Source organism: Ambystoma mexicanum, chromosome 3p (assembly GCF_040938575.1).
Source record: "Ambystoma mexicanum isolate Mex_15411 chromosome 3p, UKY_AmexF1_1, whole genome shotgun sequence".
Lineage (NCBI taxonomy): Eukaryota > Metazoa > Chordata > Amphibia > Caudata > Ambystomatidae > Ambystoma > Ambystoma mexicanum.
Genome location: NC_090925.1, coordinates 652,034,068 through 652,053,278, shown reverse-complemented (window position 1 = coordinate 652,053,278; position 19,211 = coordinate 652,034,068). Strand labels below are relative to the sequence as shown.

The following is a 19,211-nucleotide window of genomic DNA, read 5'->3' as shown; positions in this document are numbered from 1 at the left end:
AAATGGTCTTAAGAGGGATATTTTCTGATGCATTTTTCATCGTGCTTCAAAACAGTTGCTTTTGTAGCTCTCCTTTCATATCAAGAACATTAAAAGGTGTCAAGGATATGTTTCGTTGTACACAGGTGTCTCACAATTGACAACAAAGTTGGGTTTCCAATATCTGCTTCTCAAGAGTATAAGTATGTGTCAAATACAAAAACTACAACCCAGTGATACAAACATTCACAAAGACCACAGCAAGCGCCTTAACCACTTGATCTGTCTTATGAACCTCTGAAGTCTGTGAAGGATTAGGTTAAACTAAACAGTACAGTGATCCGTTCTCTGCCATTGCAGTCCATGCTGCTCTCCCCTTTCTTTTGCTAGGGCTCTGCTAGATTATTAGCCATTTGACAAAATTCACATTTACCATGAGCATCTGGTACTTCATCGTAGCTTTAGTTACGTATTGTACGTAGCAATAGGCATCTTCTTGCTGAAAAAATAGACATGTATTTGGAAGTTAGAAACAAAAGAAATAACACTGTTTTCAATGAATAGTTTGCTGAAATGTAAGGCATTCTTGTTAGCCCTAAACCTGGCTGTGGTCTTCGTGACAGAATATTCACTCTCCTTCGGGGTGGGCAGTAATTATTGTCATTGCCAGCAATAATTATTGTCATTGCCAGTTAAGGGTACATGAGTTAACACCACACTGCCACAGCGGGAGACTGTCACATTTAAACACTTGCCAGATAATTCCAGCCCATGATCCTGTGGACGATCAGGTGGAAATACCTCCACAAAGGCCTGGCCCATCTGGGACCACCCTCTGCTATGGAACGGATGTTTGTGGCCTTATAACCCGTGGAGAGAGCTGTGCCCATAGACCTCATCCCCCATATCATGGTTTAACTCATGATCTGCATGAGCCCCAAAAAGAATCCTCCCTCAGACTATGAGCTGCCAGAAATGGCATAGATGTTTCTCCATTTACACCAGTCCTGTAATACTGATCTGGCATGCATAGTGTGCATAACTAGGGGCCAAGGGTCCAATTAGTTTGCAACATGATCCTATGCTAATGTGGTTCTGCCCTCCCTGCTCTCACAGGTGGTACCAGGTGGTACCAGGTAGAATTTCACAGTAGTTGGATGTGTACTCTTATGGGATCTTACATCCTTTAATGACACGCCTGTATAAGGAGTGATGGTTCACTTCCAGGCAGTCTCGTTGCACCAACATATATATTGAGGTCTGCAATGTTATATCAACGTTTTCTTTATTCTAACATCGTGTTCGCTATTGGATAAAAGACGTTAGTCGCTTTGGATAAGCTTAAGTGAACAGCATCTCAGAAACAAAAGAAGGTGCCATTGGCTCTTAGTACAATTTCATACCGATTCCAGCACCTGTGAGTTACACTCACCCAAGCATTGCCTGCATGTCCCATGCTTCTTTTACTCAATTACCTTTGGCACTTGCTGAGTGGAAGAGCATTACTGAATCCCGCTCCAACATCTTGAACCTTATTTAATATACCGGAAAGAGCCAGGCGCCCAGCTCAGCATTGTGGCGCTCCAGAAACAAGAGTACCAGATATACCACAGTGCTTCTATCCCCCTGACCTGATTCCATTGGCCCTAGTGACAATTAAGACACAACTCCTATTTAGTATACATATACCAACAAATGAATATTCCTGAAAATAAAATTACTTACCTATGCTTGGCTTCATACCCACAGTGTCCCTTTCATCTAAACATCTGTATATTTCATTGCAGGGTAGGTATTTAGTGTTTTGATTAGTGTGTATGTCCTTTTAGTTTGATGAAAGTCTTGTATTTTTGTCGAACCTTGTCTGGTTAATTATTTTATTTTGGTACCTTAGCCCTATTGTTGTTTTCGGATATTCTATTTTTCGCTCACAGCCTTTTAAAGAGAATAGCCTTTTCTTGGCTACCTAAAAAGTGCCAAAGGAGGTGCAGCAAATAGTTTGTGCCTATTTCATATTTATGGTTGGACCACTGCTGCTTTAATAGTAGTGTGGGACTGAGTAGGAGGTTAAAAACCACTACTCATCCCTGTACTCCTGCAAAGAGATAGTCAATTCGTCACAGCGATATTGTTGTTTTCTAGCTTCCCACATTTACATAGAATTTGTGAACAATTGTTGACATTGGTATTTCAATTAATACCGTTTTCGCCCGATTTACTTGTGTAGTAAAGGGCCTAGTCTAACAACCCATATGCTGGCACTTGTTTCTGATACTCATGCATGATCAACATTTGCAGCATGGAGGTAAGTCAATGCAGAACACATCACTTGCTTTCACCAACCTTGATCTGCTCTAAAGATCTCACTGTGGCTCAGTGGAGAAGTGCAGTCACTGGTGGGATTTGCTTCAACTCTTAGTAAGAGGTTTGAATCCCAGCAACGCAATTCATGCATTCATTTTACTGAGGTTGCTGCATTGACTTAGGTGGCAAGCATCTCCTATCTGTGGATAATGCCAATGGTTGAGGAAGTAGCAAATAAACCTGTCAAGTTATTAGTGTGAGAAAACTTGAAATTATATAAGGGGAGGCATTCATTTTATTTAAAAAAAAAACAAAAAAAACAAGCACCAAATTTATATTTATTTAAAAGTTAACACATAATTCATGATTACTTCAAATTAATGCAGTTTTAGATTTGCTGAGGACAAAAGGTCTATTGTTCCCCAAGTTGGATCATCTGAAATTAACATTAAAAAAGAAAGAAAAAAAAACTAGACTCACATGTCAGTGTCGGCATCTTAAAAAGTACTGTTCATATTACAGGTTTAGAAAGACTTTGATAGAGTTACATATGGGCCCCAAATGCTACAATATTATTATGGTACCCATTGGACATATACACTAACGGGAAGGGATCACTGCTGGCCTTGCATGTTCACCCTGATTCACCAACTGCCAAAGGGCAATAAATGAGTACAGACCTCAGCATTTACAAATGGAAAAGAGAGATCTGCTAACCAAGAAATATAGAGCATTTAAATGAAGTGCCTCCAAAAGGATTAGATCTTGCTGTCCCACAAGTGGGACCTATTAACACGCCAAAATAGTGATGAGAACTATCATAGTTATATGAAATGGTCATAGAAACAAATGAGAAGCAAAAGCATTCCCCATTTTACCCAGTAAAATGGTACACAGATCTTTGCCTAAGCAACACGTGTAAAAGACAGAACATGTCTATTATCTATCAGAGGCTAATGGCATGCAGGGTATGATGAACAATGCTTGTGCTTACTTGCTGCCGGGTCCCCTGCATGTAAATTGTATCATTCACAAGAAAGGGTGGCTGGTTCAGAAAAGACTAAAACGAGACAATCCAGCTTTAACACTTTCATTTTAATCTTCATCTTGTGAAATAGCTAATGTTTTTTAGGTGGCTTTTATAAAGGATTTCTATGGAATCTCCATGGTGTTTAGCCTGCGCAAAACTGAGGCTGATTTCAAAGGAATACATTAATTTTACATCTACATGAAAATATGCATGCCCGCCACCGCCTGCCTTTGTCTCTTATCAAGAGACTTCAAGTGTACAGGGAATGATGTTTCTTTGGCAAATGGGAGAAGTGTGTGTCTCTCTAGCTCTAGGATATTTCTATTGTTCCCCTTCAGCAATTTGCCTAGTGATCGACCCCATCCAATTGTGGATATTTTCCATAGGTGCACATTAATGTTCTGTGGAATCTTTGTATTTAAGGAGTATTCCATGAGAAAAGGTCAATTTGCAATGGTATGAAAGCTTTCTTATGGGACTGAGCGAAGTGAGGGCATATGCCGCGCATTGGGGATAACAATTTCCTGTGATACTGAGAGGCCCTTGAGCAGCCGGGTGCTCAATATTTTGTCTTGAAGATGTTGAACAGAAAACAAACAATCTCCATGGTCATTCATCATCAGTTATAGCCCTGCAGTTTCTTCATCACAGTCCAGGGATTGACAATATGAGCCAGAGTAGAGGAAGTGGTAGGTGGTGGAGACAGGTGCACGGTGGAACGGAGCACATGGCTGTCCATGTGGGTAGGAGTTGAGCCAGAACAAAGGAAGTGGCAAGCTGAGGCAGGGGCCACTGGAGGAAAGGAATCTGTGCAGTTCAATTGTAGAAGTAAGTGGTAGAGAAGGAGAAGGGAACATGGAAGGCACCTGGTGGCATGGCAGATGCTGTCATAATCCATGACCACACCACAATGAAGACTAATCCCAGTTGGTGCTGCATATGGACTCACACAAAGAATTACAAATGTCTGCTCTGGGTGCTAATTTGGGATAATGTAATTCAGGAGCTCATTGTCTTGCAACTGCAATTCCGGTGTGTGGTGCATTGCTCTCCAGGGACACTGTTGCTTTCAGTGGGATCTCCAGAGAATGAGGTTTGATGTTGTTTTGTGGAATTGCTGCAATGTGGGGCACAGTTTATCTGAATCACTTTGACTTTTTGAGGCTGAGGCACTATTCCGCAGATGGACTTTGACTCAATGGAGCTTGGGGCGTGAAACTCCAGAATCAGGATGTTGTGATAGGATCTCGAAAAAAGGGACTTATTTTATAATGAAATATGAAGACAGAATTTACTTATTTTGTATTGATACATTCACCACGTAATCTGACTACTGCTGGACGTTCTGCATCTGTATGCCGTTGCCGCCCTGTAAGATGGGGTAGGCATCATGTATTTGCCTACTGCTGGACTTTCTGCATCTGTATGCCGTTGCCGCCCTGTAAGATGGGGTAGGCATCATGTATTTGCCTACTGCTGGACCTTCTGCATCTGTATGCCGTTGCCGCTCTGTAAGATGGGGTAGGCATCATGTATTTGCCTACTGCTGGACTTTCTGCATCTGTATGCCGTTGCCGCCCTGTAAGATGGGGTAGGCATCATGTATTTGCCTACTGCTGGACTTTCTGCATCTGTATGCCGTTGCCGCCCTGTAAGATGGGGTAGGCATCATGTATTTGCCTACTGCTGGACTTTCTGCATCTGTATGCCGTTGCCGCCCTGTAAGATGGGGTAGGCATCATGTATTTGCCTACTGCTGGACGTTCTGCATCTGTATGCCGTTGCCGCCCTGTAAGATGGGGTAGGCATCATGTATTTGCCTACTGCTGGACGTTCTGCATCTGTATGCCGTTGCCGCCCTGTAACATGGGGTAGGCATCATGTATTTGCCTACTGCTGGACTGTCTGCATCTGTATGCCGTTTCCGCCCTTTAAGATGGGGTAGGCACCATGTAATTGTCCCCTGATTTATCATCCACTTCTGTACGATTCTGCCGCCTCCTTGAGGTCAGTTTTTAAGGGATGTATTTACCTTCTCCTTTTGCACTTTATGTACGATATATTACCATCTGCAGGTTTCTGAAATGCTGGAATTTACCACGTACACGTCGTTTTCTGAAACCTGAAGCACTGAAACTAAGCTCAAGCGCCTCGATACCTGAGGGTTTTGTGCACTATAGAAATAAATAAAGTAAACTAAACTCCTAGATTTAATCTTGAAAATATGCTAAATTTTATGATATTTTAACATTCAAACTCAGCCTAAATTATCAGGGGCATGGCTCGTTATTATTATTAAATATTTTTGATTAGCGTTTGCACTGGCAGCCTTCTTATGAAAAATACAACACTCTTACCTTCATGCTTGTAGTCTGCTGTTGGTTATAGCCATAAGAATATTCAGTGGAAGCTGATAGAAAAAAAAGATGAAAAATAACTGTGACCCCTATCCATAGAACAATATCAGCAATCTTTTAAATGTACTCTTTTGCAGAGTGCAAATAGAGATTTGTTCTGCCCCTAATTTGAAATTTGAAATGTATAACGCGTTCATTTATAACGTGTCTAGCTTCCAAGACAAATGCGTTGGCCCTGAGCTATCCTTCTTCCCCATATTGTGCTCAGTTCATGTCCATTAACCTGTCAATTTCATATTAAAAAATGACTACCAAATGAAATGCTATATTTATTTATTTTCCATCGCTTGAAGTTGCTTTGCATTAACTTGTAACATGCATTCACCTAAAATCTGTTATGATAAGACAATGCACGTACAATGTGTGTGTTGATTAAGAGTCATTATGCACAAAGATACATATGGCTTAACAATAAATAAAAGCATATCACAAGACAATTTCACATACATCCAAATATCCATGAAGGGGAATTGTGAATGTGAATGAAGTTTAGAACATTGTAGCTGAGGCAGACAATGCAGATGTTACAGAATCCTGTTTTTTAACAGCATATTGTATATCTAATCACAGGGTGTTGGTGGTGGTGGTGGTGAAATACGGCCCAACTGAGATTGGCAACTTTTCAGTAAATTAAAAGAAGCTGTGTCAAAGAGTAAGTTGTGTCTGTGACTCAGTAGATTAATGTGTTGCCTACCGCAGCCTTCGATTGACCTCGTGGTCACAGGTTCAATCGCCAACGCAACCCCTTGGCCATTCAATCCCTCCGAGGTCAATACAATGAGTGCCATTATATAGGGTAACAGTTATCATCTTGAATCTGTCAATAGTATCAAGATACCTCTATGGGGGAGGACGAGTGCTCTACAAATAAACCTGTTATCTAAGAGGATGCCGGTGCATTCATGAAGAATGGGTGTCATTTGGCTGAAAGACCAAGCAATCAATTGCCCTTCCAACAGCATAAAATACCCTCTGGGGGAGAAATAATCCACCAGGACTATGGAGAAGGGCAATTCAGCTGTTAAATCTACAAATAAGCACATCCATGGCATTGGAGTGCTGTGGATTGTTTATGTATTGTTAGTTGAGACATTTAGAAGAGGCTATTTGAAGATGTTCCGTTTAAACGATTCACACTGTGCCATATAAAGATAGAATCATACATGTATAATTTGGAACATAGACATGAATATTGTTGCAGTGATCACAATATTTACCCGATAACTATGAACCTAGAGATAGTTGTTAAAAAATCTTTATTTTTAATTTGATGGTCAGAAGATTAAAATGTACACATTTTAAAATGGGATTTAAAAATTGCAAGCACATTATCTCCTCGCTTATTTAACATGCTTAATTTGCACAATCATAAAGTGCATCTTTTTTTATTCCATTTCAAAGTCTTTTATCACAGGCCATGGCTTAATACAGTGACAACATGTACTATACAATGATACTCAAATATGTGCAGACATGAGAAGATGGCACAGGGGATCATGGATGAAATCAAGTACTTATCTCCTCTAAAAGAGGAGCACAGCATCTCTATTACTTACCAAATGCACATGTAAACATTCAAAATGAAAAGAAAGTAAGAGTTACACTAACAAGCGTAGGTTGTGAAAACAGAGCACTCATGGAAGCTTGGGAGCTAAGGGATTCAGAGGGAAGAGAAGAACGCTTTGTTTAAAACATGTTCTACTTACCAAAGCAGCTGCTGAGAGCCAGAAGCAGGAAGACAATGGACACATGCATGGTTATGGAATGGCCAGCCTTTGAGTCTTCTACTGAGCTGCTGAATACTCGAGATTCTGTGAGTTCTTCCACTGCGTGGTGCTCTACTTATACTGAGTCTGGGAGCTCTGAGGTCGCACTCTCCTTAGCGATTCTCAGACGATAGTCACGTCCCTGGCATCATCGCCAGAAGCATCCAAATGCGTGTGCAAACAAAGCATATTTACATATTCTTTTTTCACTTATTGGGCCAAGGTTTAAGAGATTACTCTGATAAGCAGTGGGTGGAAAGTGAAATGAGTTGCATCGTGTGCTTTCTCTTTGTTTACTTGTTTCCATATCCATCGTTTTTCGTCCACTTCATATGCACCTCTCCTCTTGATCTTTACCATCAAATATCCGAATTGATGTATAATGATGAAAGGACTGAATGAAAATATTAAAAGTTTGTAACAAAATGCACAATAAAAATAAATGTGTGCACTTCTCCCACATATGTCACACCTACAAAATAGAGCATATTTGAATATGTGTGTGGGTACTTCTCCGAATGTAATGATATAGAATGTAGCATCATTAGTCTCAGTGGAGTGACTCATCAGCCCTCAGCAATGTGAAGCCTGCTCTCTACATTTTCTGGGCAAAATACCTAAAAGAGCAGAAGGTCTGCTATTTAATATATTGAGATCAGAGGCATGGAACTTGAATAGTCGAGATGCTGGCTTTAACTTACTGAGCTTGCTGAAAATTAGCATCTTCTTTCCATGCAGCAAAAGGATAAGTAAATGGGTGGTATTCCATAAATGTTTCACCCTGGTACATTGCAAGACACGTGCTGCAAACCCAAAGATAGAGCCTTCAAGTGCAATCATGACGGAGTGTGATATCACATACATAAAGTGAGGATGGGCACATTTCTGCACTAGTGAAATATGGCAAAGAAGTGGTTATATACATTCTAGTGAAGTTCTTGTTTAAAGTGTGATAAGAAAAACAAGATCTGGGTGTCAACATTGAAACGCTTTATAGGGGAATCGAAAGGAGGAGATCATATTTCTGGCAGATGACATATAAATTGGGAAGAGCATTGAGTCAACACAATGCGTGTGTCTAACCTTTTTGGAATGGGAGTTGAAGTGTGAGAGTTCTAAGAGATAGGAGAGAACTGGACTAAGAAGGCTGATGGTGATCCAATCAAAGGTTGACTCGCAGATGTCAATGGTTAAGAACTTGGCGTAATGAGTGCTGAGCAAGTGTTCTTTTCCCGAGATATTACCATGAAACCCAGGTTAAAGGGGGTTGCAGAGTTGATTTCTCTTAATATGCAGTAATATGTTTGGAGTGATGTGGCAGTTCAATAATTAGTGGGATTTTTGGTTTCAGGAAAGGAAGTTCAGGAAAGGAAGTTCCAGGATGGGTAGAAATGTCATTGTTTTATGGCAGGCTTGGAAGGTTTCAGAGGCAAGAGAGATGTTAAAGAGACGTGAGAGGTTAGAGAGAGAAATCACACATGAATACTTTCCTTGAGAAAAGCAAGTGTGTGCTTACCACATATGGGTTTCCATTGGGTCCTTGCAATGCACCAGCCTCAAAGTTTGGAGGACACCTCACAGAGGTAGTGAGCAGAAAAAAATAAGAATGTTGAATAAATGAATCCTTGCTTACAGCAACTAGAGCCAAGTCAGAAAACTCAGAGATGAGGCCGAGGAGTCGTATTATGTTATAAAACAGACAATGACATTTTCTGACAGTTGGGAAATGTTCTAATGTTTCCTGGTCACCTCCAATTAATATAATCAGATGTGGAGAATAGCATTTGATGCCGGCTCTGAGATCACAGAAGCTTCTACTAAAGGCACTTAAGGTTAGTCGATCTTGCTATGCCTTTGTCATACATGGGGGTACATGGACAGTTAGCCAGCCATGTCCCATTGCTTAGATGCCACTGAGGACACTTCTTGATCTGCCCCCTGTGCCGCCACTTGACTTTCACCTTTAATTGTTTCCTGGTTTCTTGCAGTCACTTCACACTGACCAGCCATATCAGCATCCATTGCTTTTTAACCGATGATAATCTGCAGGGCTACCTCATCAGCTGTGGCCTGCTGCATTGCTGCACCTGGGTAAGTCTTACGTGTTTGCTTCACGCTTTCCAACCGTAGGTCAAACCTCTTATTGCTTTCCTTTGATCAGTTTAATTTTCAGAATGGCCCCATTCTCAATCCCATGCAACCTATGGCCATCTTTTGACGATTAGGATACCTGGCTCATTGAATCTACGTTGATTCTACATTCTCCCGCGTTGGGCTCACTTGAGTTCTACACTCCTCACTACCTTATTTCTTAAGCACAGCGCACCCCCATTAATTTATGGTTTTCGCTGGCCCCGCCGCATGGGGCTTGTAGTTTCGGTGGTGGCATGGTGAGCTTCATGTCTCTAAGGTGATGGGGTCCCTCAGACTCTACCATGTTTTTTTCATACTTGGTGTAGTTAGTAAATCTTTCTATGCGTTATCTTGAGTTTTTATGCTCACGTTTTGTTTCCACAGGGTCCACACTTGTCATTGGTCCTGAGGAAGGCAGGCATCACTTGTCTACATCACCTAAACACCTCTCTCATTTTTTTCTTTGGCGTTGACCCTTAACCATTTCTTTAGATTCATGTTTGCTGTTTGTATTATATTTTTGTTTGACTTTTGCATACATTCGCTATAAGTGTGTGAGTAATTAACATGCATCCAAGTAGGAGCATGTATGTTCAAATGAGTTTCTCCAGGTTTGGACTCAAGTATTCATTTTTTTTTTAAATATGTATTTTTTGACCAATTAACTTGATTATACACAATAAAAATAATCTTCTGTATAAGTTAATTCACATGTATCAGAATCATTTATTGTGGGATACTGCATATGTTCCCTTAAAAGTGTTTGAATGTCTAATTAATGTCAGGATTCAGTCCTGCCCTGCATGCTTCATGGAATAAAAATGCATAATGACTAACTTTGTATATAAAACCAGTTCTGATGGGAAAACGTCTGTTTAGTTACTTAGTCTCTCCAACTCCCATCATAGTGGAGATACTTTCCTTTGTGGATTATTGGCCCTGAGATCACAGCAAGCAGTTGGCTTAACGTAGTACAATCGTTCAAGGTAATGGGCATTCCTTGGCTCACACTGACTCAAATTGATCCAAACAAGTAGTACAACGAGATAACATTTCATTTCCATGTAAACGTTTTGGCAGGTTCCCCACACACCATTTTCGGTCTAAGACCCGCACCTTTGATATCGATTTAATATAAAGTTAATATACATAATGTTATAGCAAAATCATATGATCCTGAAATGTTTTAATATATATTTTTATTGAACCCCAATCATTTGTATAAAAAAAGTTATATACATTTTATATTATTTTTGTATAAAGTTGATATACATTTGATTAGGACCCCAATATTTTTATATATAAATGTTATGTAGTTTAAGAATACCAAGAATGTTTAATATAAAATTATCTAAATATAAATGGGTCTGGGCAGTTCCAAGGCTATGACGGAGCTGGGGGAGGAACTTAAAACACTGCTATAGAACTATTGTGGTAGACATGGGAAACACCTGCACTCTTCCAGCTTCCCAGGAGCTATCAGGCGTGGTATCTAGGAAACAATGATAATGAACTCTACAGTTACGATGAAGGGGAAACACCCACTGGAAGCCCCTGGGGTTCCAATGAGAGTTATATCCCTGGTTGTCTTACTCTGTTTGATGGGATGGAAGAAGCTCGGGACTTGTTGGCCGATCGTTAGGCTGGTGAGCTCTGTGAGAACATGGCTACTCTCACTGTTGGCAGTTAGCCGCTGCTCACTGCCACTGTAATGGGGCAGTCTGTTGGAGACTCCATTCAAAACATTAAGGAGCATGTGCGTTACGTGCCATAACCATTGCTAATCTGGAACGGAGTTCCTGGGGTGATGACAATGTGGTTGGGAGCAGCTGCTGGCCATGGCCATGGTGCCTGGATGACCATCGGTGGGGATAGTGAACTCTTAATAGAATGACTATGCATCTATGGTTTTGCAAGAGGATGCAACTATGAAACCAGACAGTGACCTTGCCCCAATGGGGCCTCAGGAAAAATGGGGCTTCATGCAGCCCAGATATCGTACCACCTGTTGTCCGGTGGGTATATTTTAAAGTGACCATTTTTTTTATAGGTTGTAAGAACTAGCCGTAGTTAAAACCATGTGTCCCTGTTTTGTTTACAACCTTTAACCGATAAAGTGGACATCTGTGAGGAGAGTCAAGCTGTAGAAGAGACTATCATTATTTATTGAAACCAAATTGAAAACTAGGGGATCGCTATAATAGCCTATTTAAGATCTGAGTTTCGCTAATGGAGACCGATAGCGTTGGAGACAAAGGACACCCCCATCTAAACTGCTTCAATTTTAAAAGGGGGTTATTCGCCAATTGTATAGCCCACAATGTTTTAGATATGCATCATTCTTCCCCATTCTCAATCCTTATCTGTGTTAGTGACTTCATCACTCGCATAATTTCTATAAGGTATTTAGAGCTCTGTGTAAGATATTTCCAAACATTTGTGAGCATCCTGCTGTGGATCATCAATTTATTGTCCTGAGCACTATTTGTGAAAGTGTTTGTTTAAAAATGTTTTCACCACAATGGCCGTAGAACCTTAGATAGCCAGGATGTTAATCCAGGTCACAGTCGATGTGGCCGTATCAGCTTTAATGCTATCTGCCCCCATTAGCGAAACACAGGCCTTACATAGGATATTGGAGCAATCCCCCGGGTATTCAATTTGGTTGAACAGCAAACACAACAAATATTGATAGTCTCTGCTACAGCTTGGCTCTCCTCATCACCATCCATTTAATCAGTTGGTGGCTTAAACAAAACAGAGACGCATTGTTTTAACTATGACTAATTCTTGCGCCCTACAAAATACAAACGCTTTAAAATATACCCACTGGACAACAGGTTGTCTAATACCTGGCCCGCATGAATCCCCATTTTTCCCAAGGCCTCATTGGGGTAGGGTCACTCTCTGGTGTCATAGCCACATTTTCTTGCAAAACCACAGATTCGTAGTCATTGTCTTCACGATTCACTTCACCCACGGATGGTCGTCCAGCACCAGGTACCCCTTTCCAGATGAGCAACGGTTATGGGAACATGCTCATGAATGTTTTGAATTAAATCTCCAAAAGACTACCCCATAACAGCGTCAGTGAGCGGCAGCTTGCTGCCGACTGCGGATGTAGCCATGTTCTCACAGAATTCGCCAGCCTCGCGATCCACCATGGAGTCCTGAGCATCTTTCATTACATCATACACCGTAAGACAATCAGGGATATAACTATTGTCAGAACCCTCAGAGCCTCTGGGGGCGGGGGGGGGTTCCCCTCGTAGTAAATGTGGTGGTTCATAATTGTCATTTCTGGATACCATTCCAGATAACCCCTGGGAAGCTGGAAGAGCACACATGTTACCCATGCTACCATAAAGGCTATATAGCAGTGATATAAGACCCTCCCCTGTGCTGTTTTAGCCTTAAAACCACCACAGACCTATTTGTAGTTCAATCATTTTATATCAGACATTCTTGGGATTCTTAAACTATATACAATGTATATGAAACATACTGTCATTATCACATTTATAACAACTTTATATAAAAAATAACATGACATGTATATAAAGTGTATATTACAAGTACTGGGCTCCAATAAAATTGATATTAAAAAATGTGGGGGTCCTATTTATTTTGATATACAATATATATTAACTCTATATCAAATTGATATCAAACGGCTGGGTCTTACACTGGAAATGGTGGATGGGGCACATGTCATAATGTTTACAAGGAAAGGAAGTATACACCATTGTACTACTCAAGCATAAAGGAAAAGCAGCTTGTTGCTGCAATGGAAACACGTGTACATATAATGAGATACATAGGGCCTGATTCACAGAAGTATTTTTGAATTGTTTAATCCCATATGGAAAGGTTCTGGGAATCATGCCCATGGTGTACACTATAAATACTTGCAAAGGTGTGTCTAATAACATGTAGCAAACTAAATTATATAAAGGTTTTCAGACGTTCAGGCATTGGCACCATGAATCTTCAGAAAGAGTGGGTTTAGGGTTCTCCTACTGAGGTTAGTAGTTGATCTAGACAGCTCTGTCACTTCAATCCTGAGAGTGCTTCATTGAGTACTTCTGAATAGGATAATATTAGTATCTTTCATTTGAAGCACTATAAATAAATGGGTACTGAGTGATCTGTTAAATGTTTATTAATAGTTTGATGGTTGGCAAGGGTTGCATCCCATAGCTTGGGTCCTTATACTGCACAGCAGAAAAGTTCCTTTGACTTAGCTATATGCTTGTCCACTCACCGGTACACTTGGTTATGTGTCTCTGACTGTCTATCTATCTACTAAATGAAACCTCCAAAGAAAATCCTTTTACAGCATTGGTTAGAACACTACTAGATTATCTCTAGATTTATTTTATTTTATTATCAAGATATATTCTTTGTACTTCATTGTATTGCAAAAGGTCACCATCATTTTTTGGGTGGGACCAAATCATTAGGCTGTATGGACATTTATTTACAGTCGAACTTCAATTCCCACCATATAGCCATTCCATCTTCAATGGCCCCCAGAGTCGTGTAAACATTGGCTCTTTAGAAATATTAAATCTTCTTTTGTTTAGACATAATCATTTGCATTGATTACCCCCATTATGATCCTGGCACATACTTAAGTAGTGTCTGTTTTGAGTGTGCCCAGAAATGTCCAAACCATGATTATTTCCTATAATTGAATTGTAGAGGCATGTTCAAATCTCCTTCAATTTTCCTGGAACGAAGAGGGAGACCCTTGGTGTAATTCATCACAGATGGAAACGGTATGAACTGCTATGAGGTGACCTGTGCAAGATTGCTTCTGTGCTCTCAGAAAATGTTAAGAGAAGAGAACCCACCCACTGTTTCATCTATGAAATCAGAGATTTCGAAACAACACCGCATTGAAAAAATAACGAACTCCATTGAAATCTTTTTGTCAAAAAAGCCAAAGGTAAAATACTTGAGCTGCTGATTTCACAAGGAGCACAAACAAACTGACCAGTCACGATCTCAAATGTGCTCCAAGGATAGCTTCCGAAAGATCATTATTAAAAATCCTCTTAAAGCGTGCATGAGGAGCGTCATCTGTTGGGTTTCCCAGGTGTCAGTGAACCCTCTACAAATATGTGTTTACTTCGTCTGCTGGATTATAGAATGAGCCTTAAATGATTGCTCAAGTGACAGAACCGTGAGATCAGAGTATATTGGTGCTTGTGCCATCTGTTCAAACACTGCTATTGTTATTGGATTATGTGTGTCCACAAGTTCATATTTCATAATAAGGAGTGCTGATAGCATATTGTTTGCTTTACATGAAAAAGAAATTGTTATCACTGATCTCAAAAGGGATGACATTACTTCTCTACAATGAATGATATACATAGCTCCAACAAATCACCTATTTCTTAATACAATAGCATCATTTTACTTTACAGTAGACACCACTTGTCTGGCAATGTTCCTCAATGTACCTCAGGCCTGAAGAATAGACTAGCCAATCCTATAGTACTATATTCCTAGCCACTTGGACAAGGCTCCACTGCAGAATCACCTGTAGATTAATCTTCAAATGATTTCCCAAACACTCTGTTTTATGGCTTATTCATTTATGTGATTATCAAATCCATGAAGCCCTGGAAAAGCTGTACTTTGTATGCCATGGTTCAGAATGGTATATACCTATTGGCTAAATTGATCACTATTGCTTCTTCTTAGATCCTTTGCTTTTCAGTTTTATAATTCCGATCTTCCAGTGTGCTATGTAGAATGTTTGGCCTATCACAAAGAATTGCTTGCCTGGGGACATTCTATGCTAATGATTTTGAACTTAGGGTCCGATCCATTTTGGTAGTGCAGTGCTATCTATTAACCATCTAAAGTAATGAATGTAGGACAGAAAATTGTTTAAATGTGTGTGGCATTTATATCAGTACTCATTTTAAGTTATTAAGCCATTCAAATACTTAGGAACATGGTTGAACTGGACGTGCCATTCAGCATGCATGTCATGGAAAAGTAAATCAACTGCAATATGATTGGGTCCTGGCAGGAAAACAAACGCTCAGACTGTGTTGGGTGGATACGTACAATCATTGATTTATCGTTATCAAACAAACGTCTGCATGATAACACTTTTTGGGCAAAAACTGTGGGGAAATACTGATAACGATACTTATACTGAGCAAGAGTGGGACATTTTAAAGGCATGTTTGGATTTACCACACGTTTGAGCCCTATGAGAATGGAATTAGGTTTACCAGCCCATCTGCTCTGGCTATGAAATCCTACTGTTTTCTTTATTCAAACCTTCTTGTGGTCATGCTATTTTATTATAGATTGTTCACTTGACGAAATTATTGAAGTTTGTTTGTTCGTTTTATTTGCTTATAATTTGCTTATATAGAACGCTGAACCCTGAGGTAACTAGGTGCTTAACTTGTGGAACTAGTTACATACATGGGCGTGCAGGGCCAATCACGGCACGTGGCAGCGTGTGTAGGTTATTAGGCAACCAGAGAAACAAAAATATGGGCAGCCATTTTCAATGCAGTAACTCGTGTGTGGTAATGGCAGCTGACTTACCACATGAGTCGGGCATCAGTGGGAGTGGAATCATCTCTATTGAGGCACTGCAGGCAACAGTAGGTAGCTGCAGAAAATGGGGGATCTCTGGTGCATATGATAAGAGGCGAGCCACGATTCTCGATTGGCTGCGCTTCTGTGGGACTCCGATGTGAAGAGCAGATGGTGCATGGGAGGGCTCCAGCCAACCTACAAGGTTGGCTATGTCTGAAATTCAATTAGATGTTCTGGCCACACAATCCAGGACATTATGAACATGGCACCTGCACAGTCTATTATCACTGATATCTAGACCTAAAACTATCAATGGAACTCACCTGTACACCAGCCATTGCGGGACAAAGTTCAGAGCTGCCAATACTTGAGTGTCAATTCTGTAGTTGTTTCCATTTGCATGTATTTCCAGGATCCAAGAGTAGTGGGATTTTAAAGCTCTGCTTCTAGATTTGATCGCCAATGTCCAGAGTAGACCTTTTGCTCCTACTACAACCATCCCTGGTCTGCTGATTCAGAAACCTTGGGCTTGAACTCTTCTGACGGGGTCAGTCCGATCCTCCAGTGAACTGATTGCTACTTCAGATGCACCTGTGGGAAAAGATAGAACATACCAGAAGATGGCCCGCAGTCATGGAAGATCTATGGGTTTTTTCCCATTGATTTCTATACAGTAAACAAATGCAAATATTTCAAATCCTTTAAAGTGACTTAAGAAGATACATACCTCCACACAGGCACTTTTCCCTATTTCCCATTGGTACTGTGGAGATTCTAGTCAAAAAGCTGTAATTTTAGAATTACCAGTGATTTATTATAGGTTTTAGTTTAATATATCCTTGCAGTTCTCTCTCCTCTGCTATAAGAAGTAGCAGTGTTAGAGTGACCCCTTAATATTGCATTTTTTCTATCTATTTATAGCGGGTGAACAGGGACCTATTTATGCCCAGAACTGATTGACTCATTTTATTGTATGCGTATTGGCCCCTTGGGCATTATTTAGTGTATGTTTAAACATTTCTTCATTCCTGTTGATTAGTACATATGCCAGGTTCTTAGCTGTTATGGGTTGTCCACCTTATTGTATTGTACAGAGGCAGTGACTATCCAAGTAGGCATGTTAATATGCCTTGCCTATTTATTTTGTTGGTGTATATTTCACATAATTAACTGTCATTTTAGGCTAATGCAATGCTTAATACCTGGTGTGTGTATATATTTTAATAGTATATTTTGACTGGTGTATTTTGATAGCAGCCCATCCCCTCTTATGATGGAAGACTGACTTCTCCGCTGCATTCCCCACTGAGAGACTCTTTGTCTAACTTGGTGGGCACCTTTTTCTCTCACTAAGAATAGGTCTCCTCGCTCCATTTCCCAGAGGGCAGTGCAAAAACCGTTCTAACAGTTGCGCAAATATTTCTGAACTACAAAAGCCAGCCAGGTATTTGAAGAATGTTGATTGTTAGCTGGCCTGGCAAGAGTATTTGAGATTTGAATTAGTTTTGCCATCTCAACCAGAATCCTCAAATTCTGGGACAAGCGGTCGCCAGACCCCAGAGTAAACGCCAGCTCAAAATGATTTTAACATGCAAGTGCTGCATTTTTAAAATACCTTTAGGCAATGCCCCTGAGTGTAGTTTAATGGGTTGCATGATAATGGGCCTCATTACGACTCAGGCGGTAAGGGGTTTACGGCGGCGTAAACAGCGACGACCCTTAACGCCTGATTCCGAGGTCCCTTAGCGCCATGGAGGTTTTAACACGGCGCTAAGGGACCTTGATGTTAATTACGCCACCGTAATTTATGGTGGCGTAATTAACGCCTTCCCCACTCCCATTATGCCCTATGGGGCAAAAATGGGAATGGGGAAGGGTAAATGGGGATTGGGGACTTACCGCCCCGCCAACCTCGGAATGGGGCGGTAAGTCCGCCAACCACCATGGCGTAAACATAGTTTACGCCATGGTGGTAAAGGTACGACCCAGGCGGTAACTTACCGCCTGGGTCGTAATGAGGCCCAATGTCTGGTAAATGGGCACAGTAGCCAGCATTGCTTTATATTTAATGCTTAACTACACTAAATTATTGCTAAGACAGGGATGTAATTTCACCAAATGTGAGGGTTAGCAGAAGTGAAATTACTTGCCCTAAGACATCACTGGAATTGGTTCACAAAGCATTTGACATTGATGATATCATAGAAAGTTGCATTTCTGATGCAGAAAACCCTCACTAAGTGTAGATGTATACAATAACAAATAGTTTCTAAAGTAGACAGTTATTTTGCTTAGCAAACAGTACTAAGTTTTTAATGTGTGCACATCCTGCATTTGTTTACTGCCATTTGATAATACATTGTGGTATGTGCACATCCTGCATTTGTTACTGCCACTTTAAATTGTTCTGGTGTGTGCACACACTGCATTGTGGGAAGGCGATGACGGTTATCTGCTCCCTCACAATAATCAGTTCCCAGTATTTCTTTTTTCCTCCCAGTTCTGCATTCTGTCTCCATCTATTCCTACTCCTTCCCCATGCCTCAGTAGCCTCAACATGGTTACATGTACCTCACTCTCTGCCATTTGCTATGGCGCTCTCTATCACCCCTATCCTCCCAAACTGCTTCTCTATCTCCTATCCATCGCCTCTTACTACGTCTGGCAGGAAGAAACTCAAGAAGGACACAATGGGCTCAAACTCAGGTTTTCCTATTGCTGACACCTACGTCACTGCTTCTGCCAGAGAGACACTTACTGACATCCTATTTGCCGTTCCCTCACCCGACCTATAGACCCTCCATATGATCGCTCATCTCTCGCCTTTCTCTTCCTCACCCATTAATGGTGGCATCCGCTCGGAGGTCCGTCTTGCCCTTCTCTTCACATCAAGGATCACCATCAATGTCTATCGGATTGGTACCATCATGGTTCAGGATCCTCAACCCAACTTGCTACTCTTTGATAAGCTCCTCTGCTGCCTTATCAACCTTCTTTCCTCTTCTG

The 19,211-nt window shown here is 40.8% G+C and overlaps 1 protein-coding gene across 2 annotated transcripts in view; it reads right to left on the bottom strand.

Annotated features, from left to right (window-relative positions):
- The window catches only part of LOC138579580 (uncharacterized), a 39,937-nt gene extending 32,405 nt beyond the window's left edge, over positions 1–7,532 (bottom strand). For both annotated transcript variants that reach the window (XM_069649850.1, XM_069649851.1), the window contains exons 1-3: positions 7,437–7,532; positions 5,671–5,723; positions 413–478 (exon numbers count right to left, since the gene is read on the bottom strand). In XM_069649850.1, the coding sequence (XP_069505951.1) occupies positions 413–478; positions 5,671–5,723; positions 7,437–7,485 (168 nt within the window). In that variant the 5' untranslated portion in view covers positions 7,486–7,532. The remainder of the gene's footprint in view (positions 1–412; positions 479–5,670; positions 5,724–7,436) is intronic.
- Between the last annotated feature and the right edge of the window lie 11,679 nt (positions 7,533–19,211).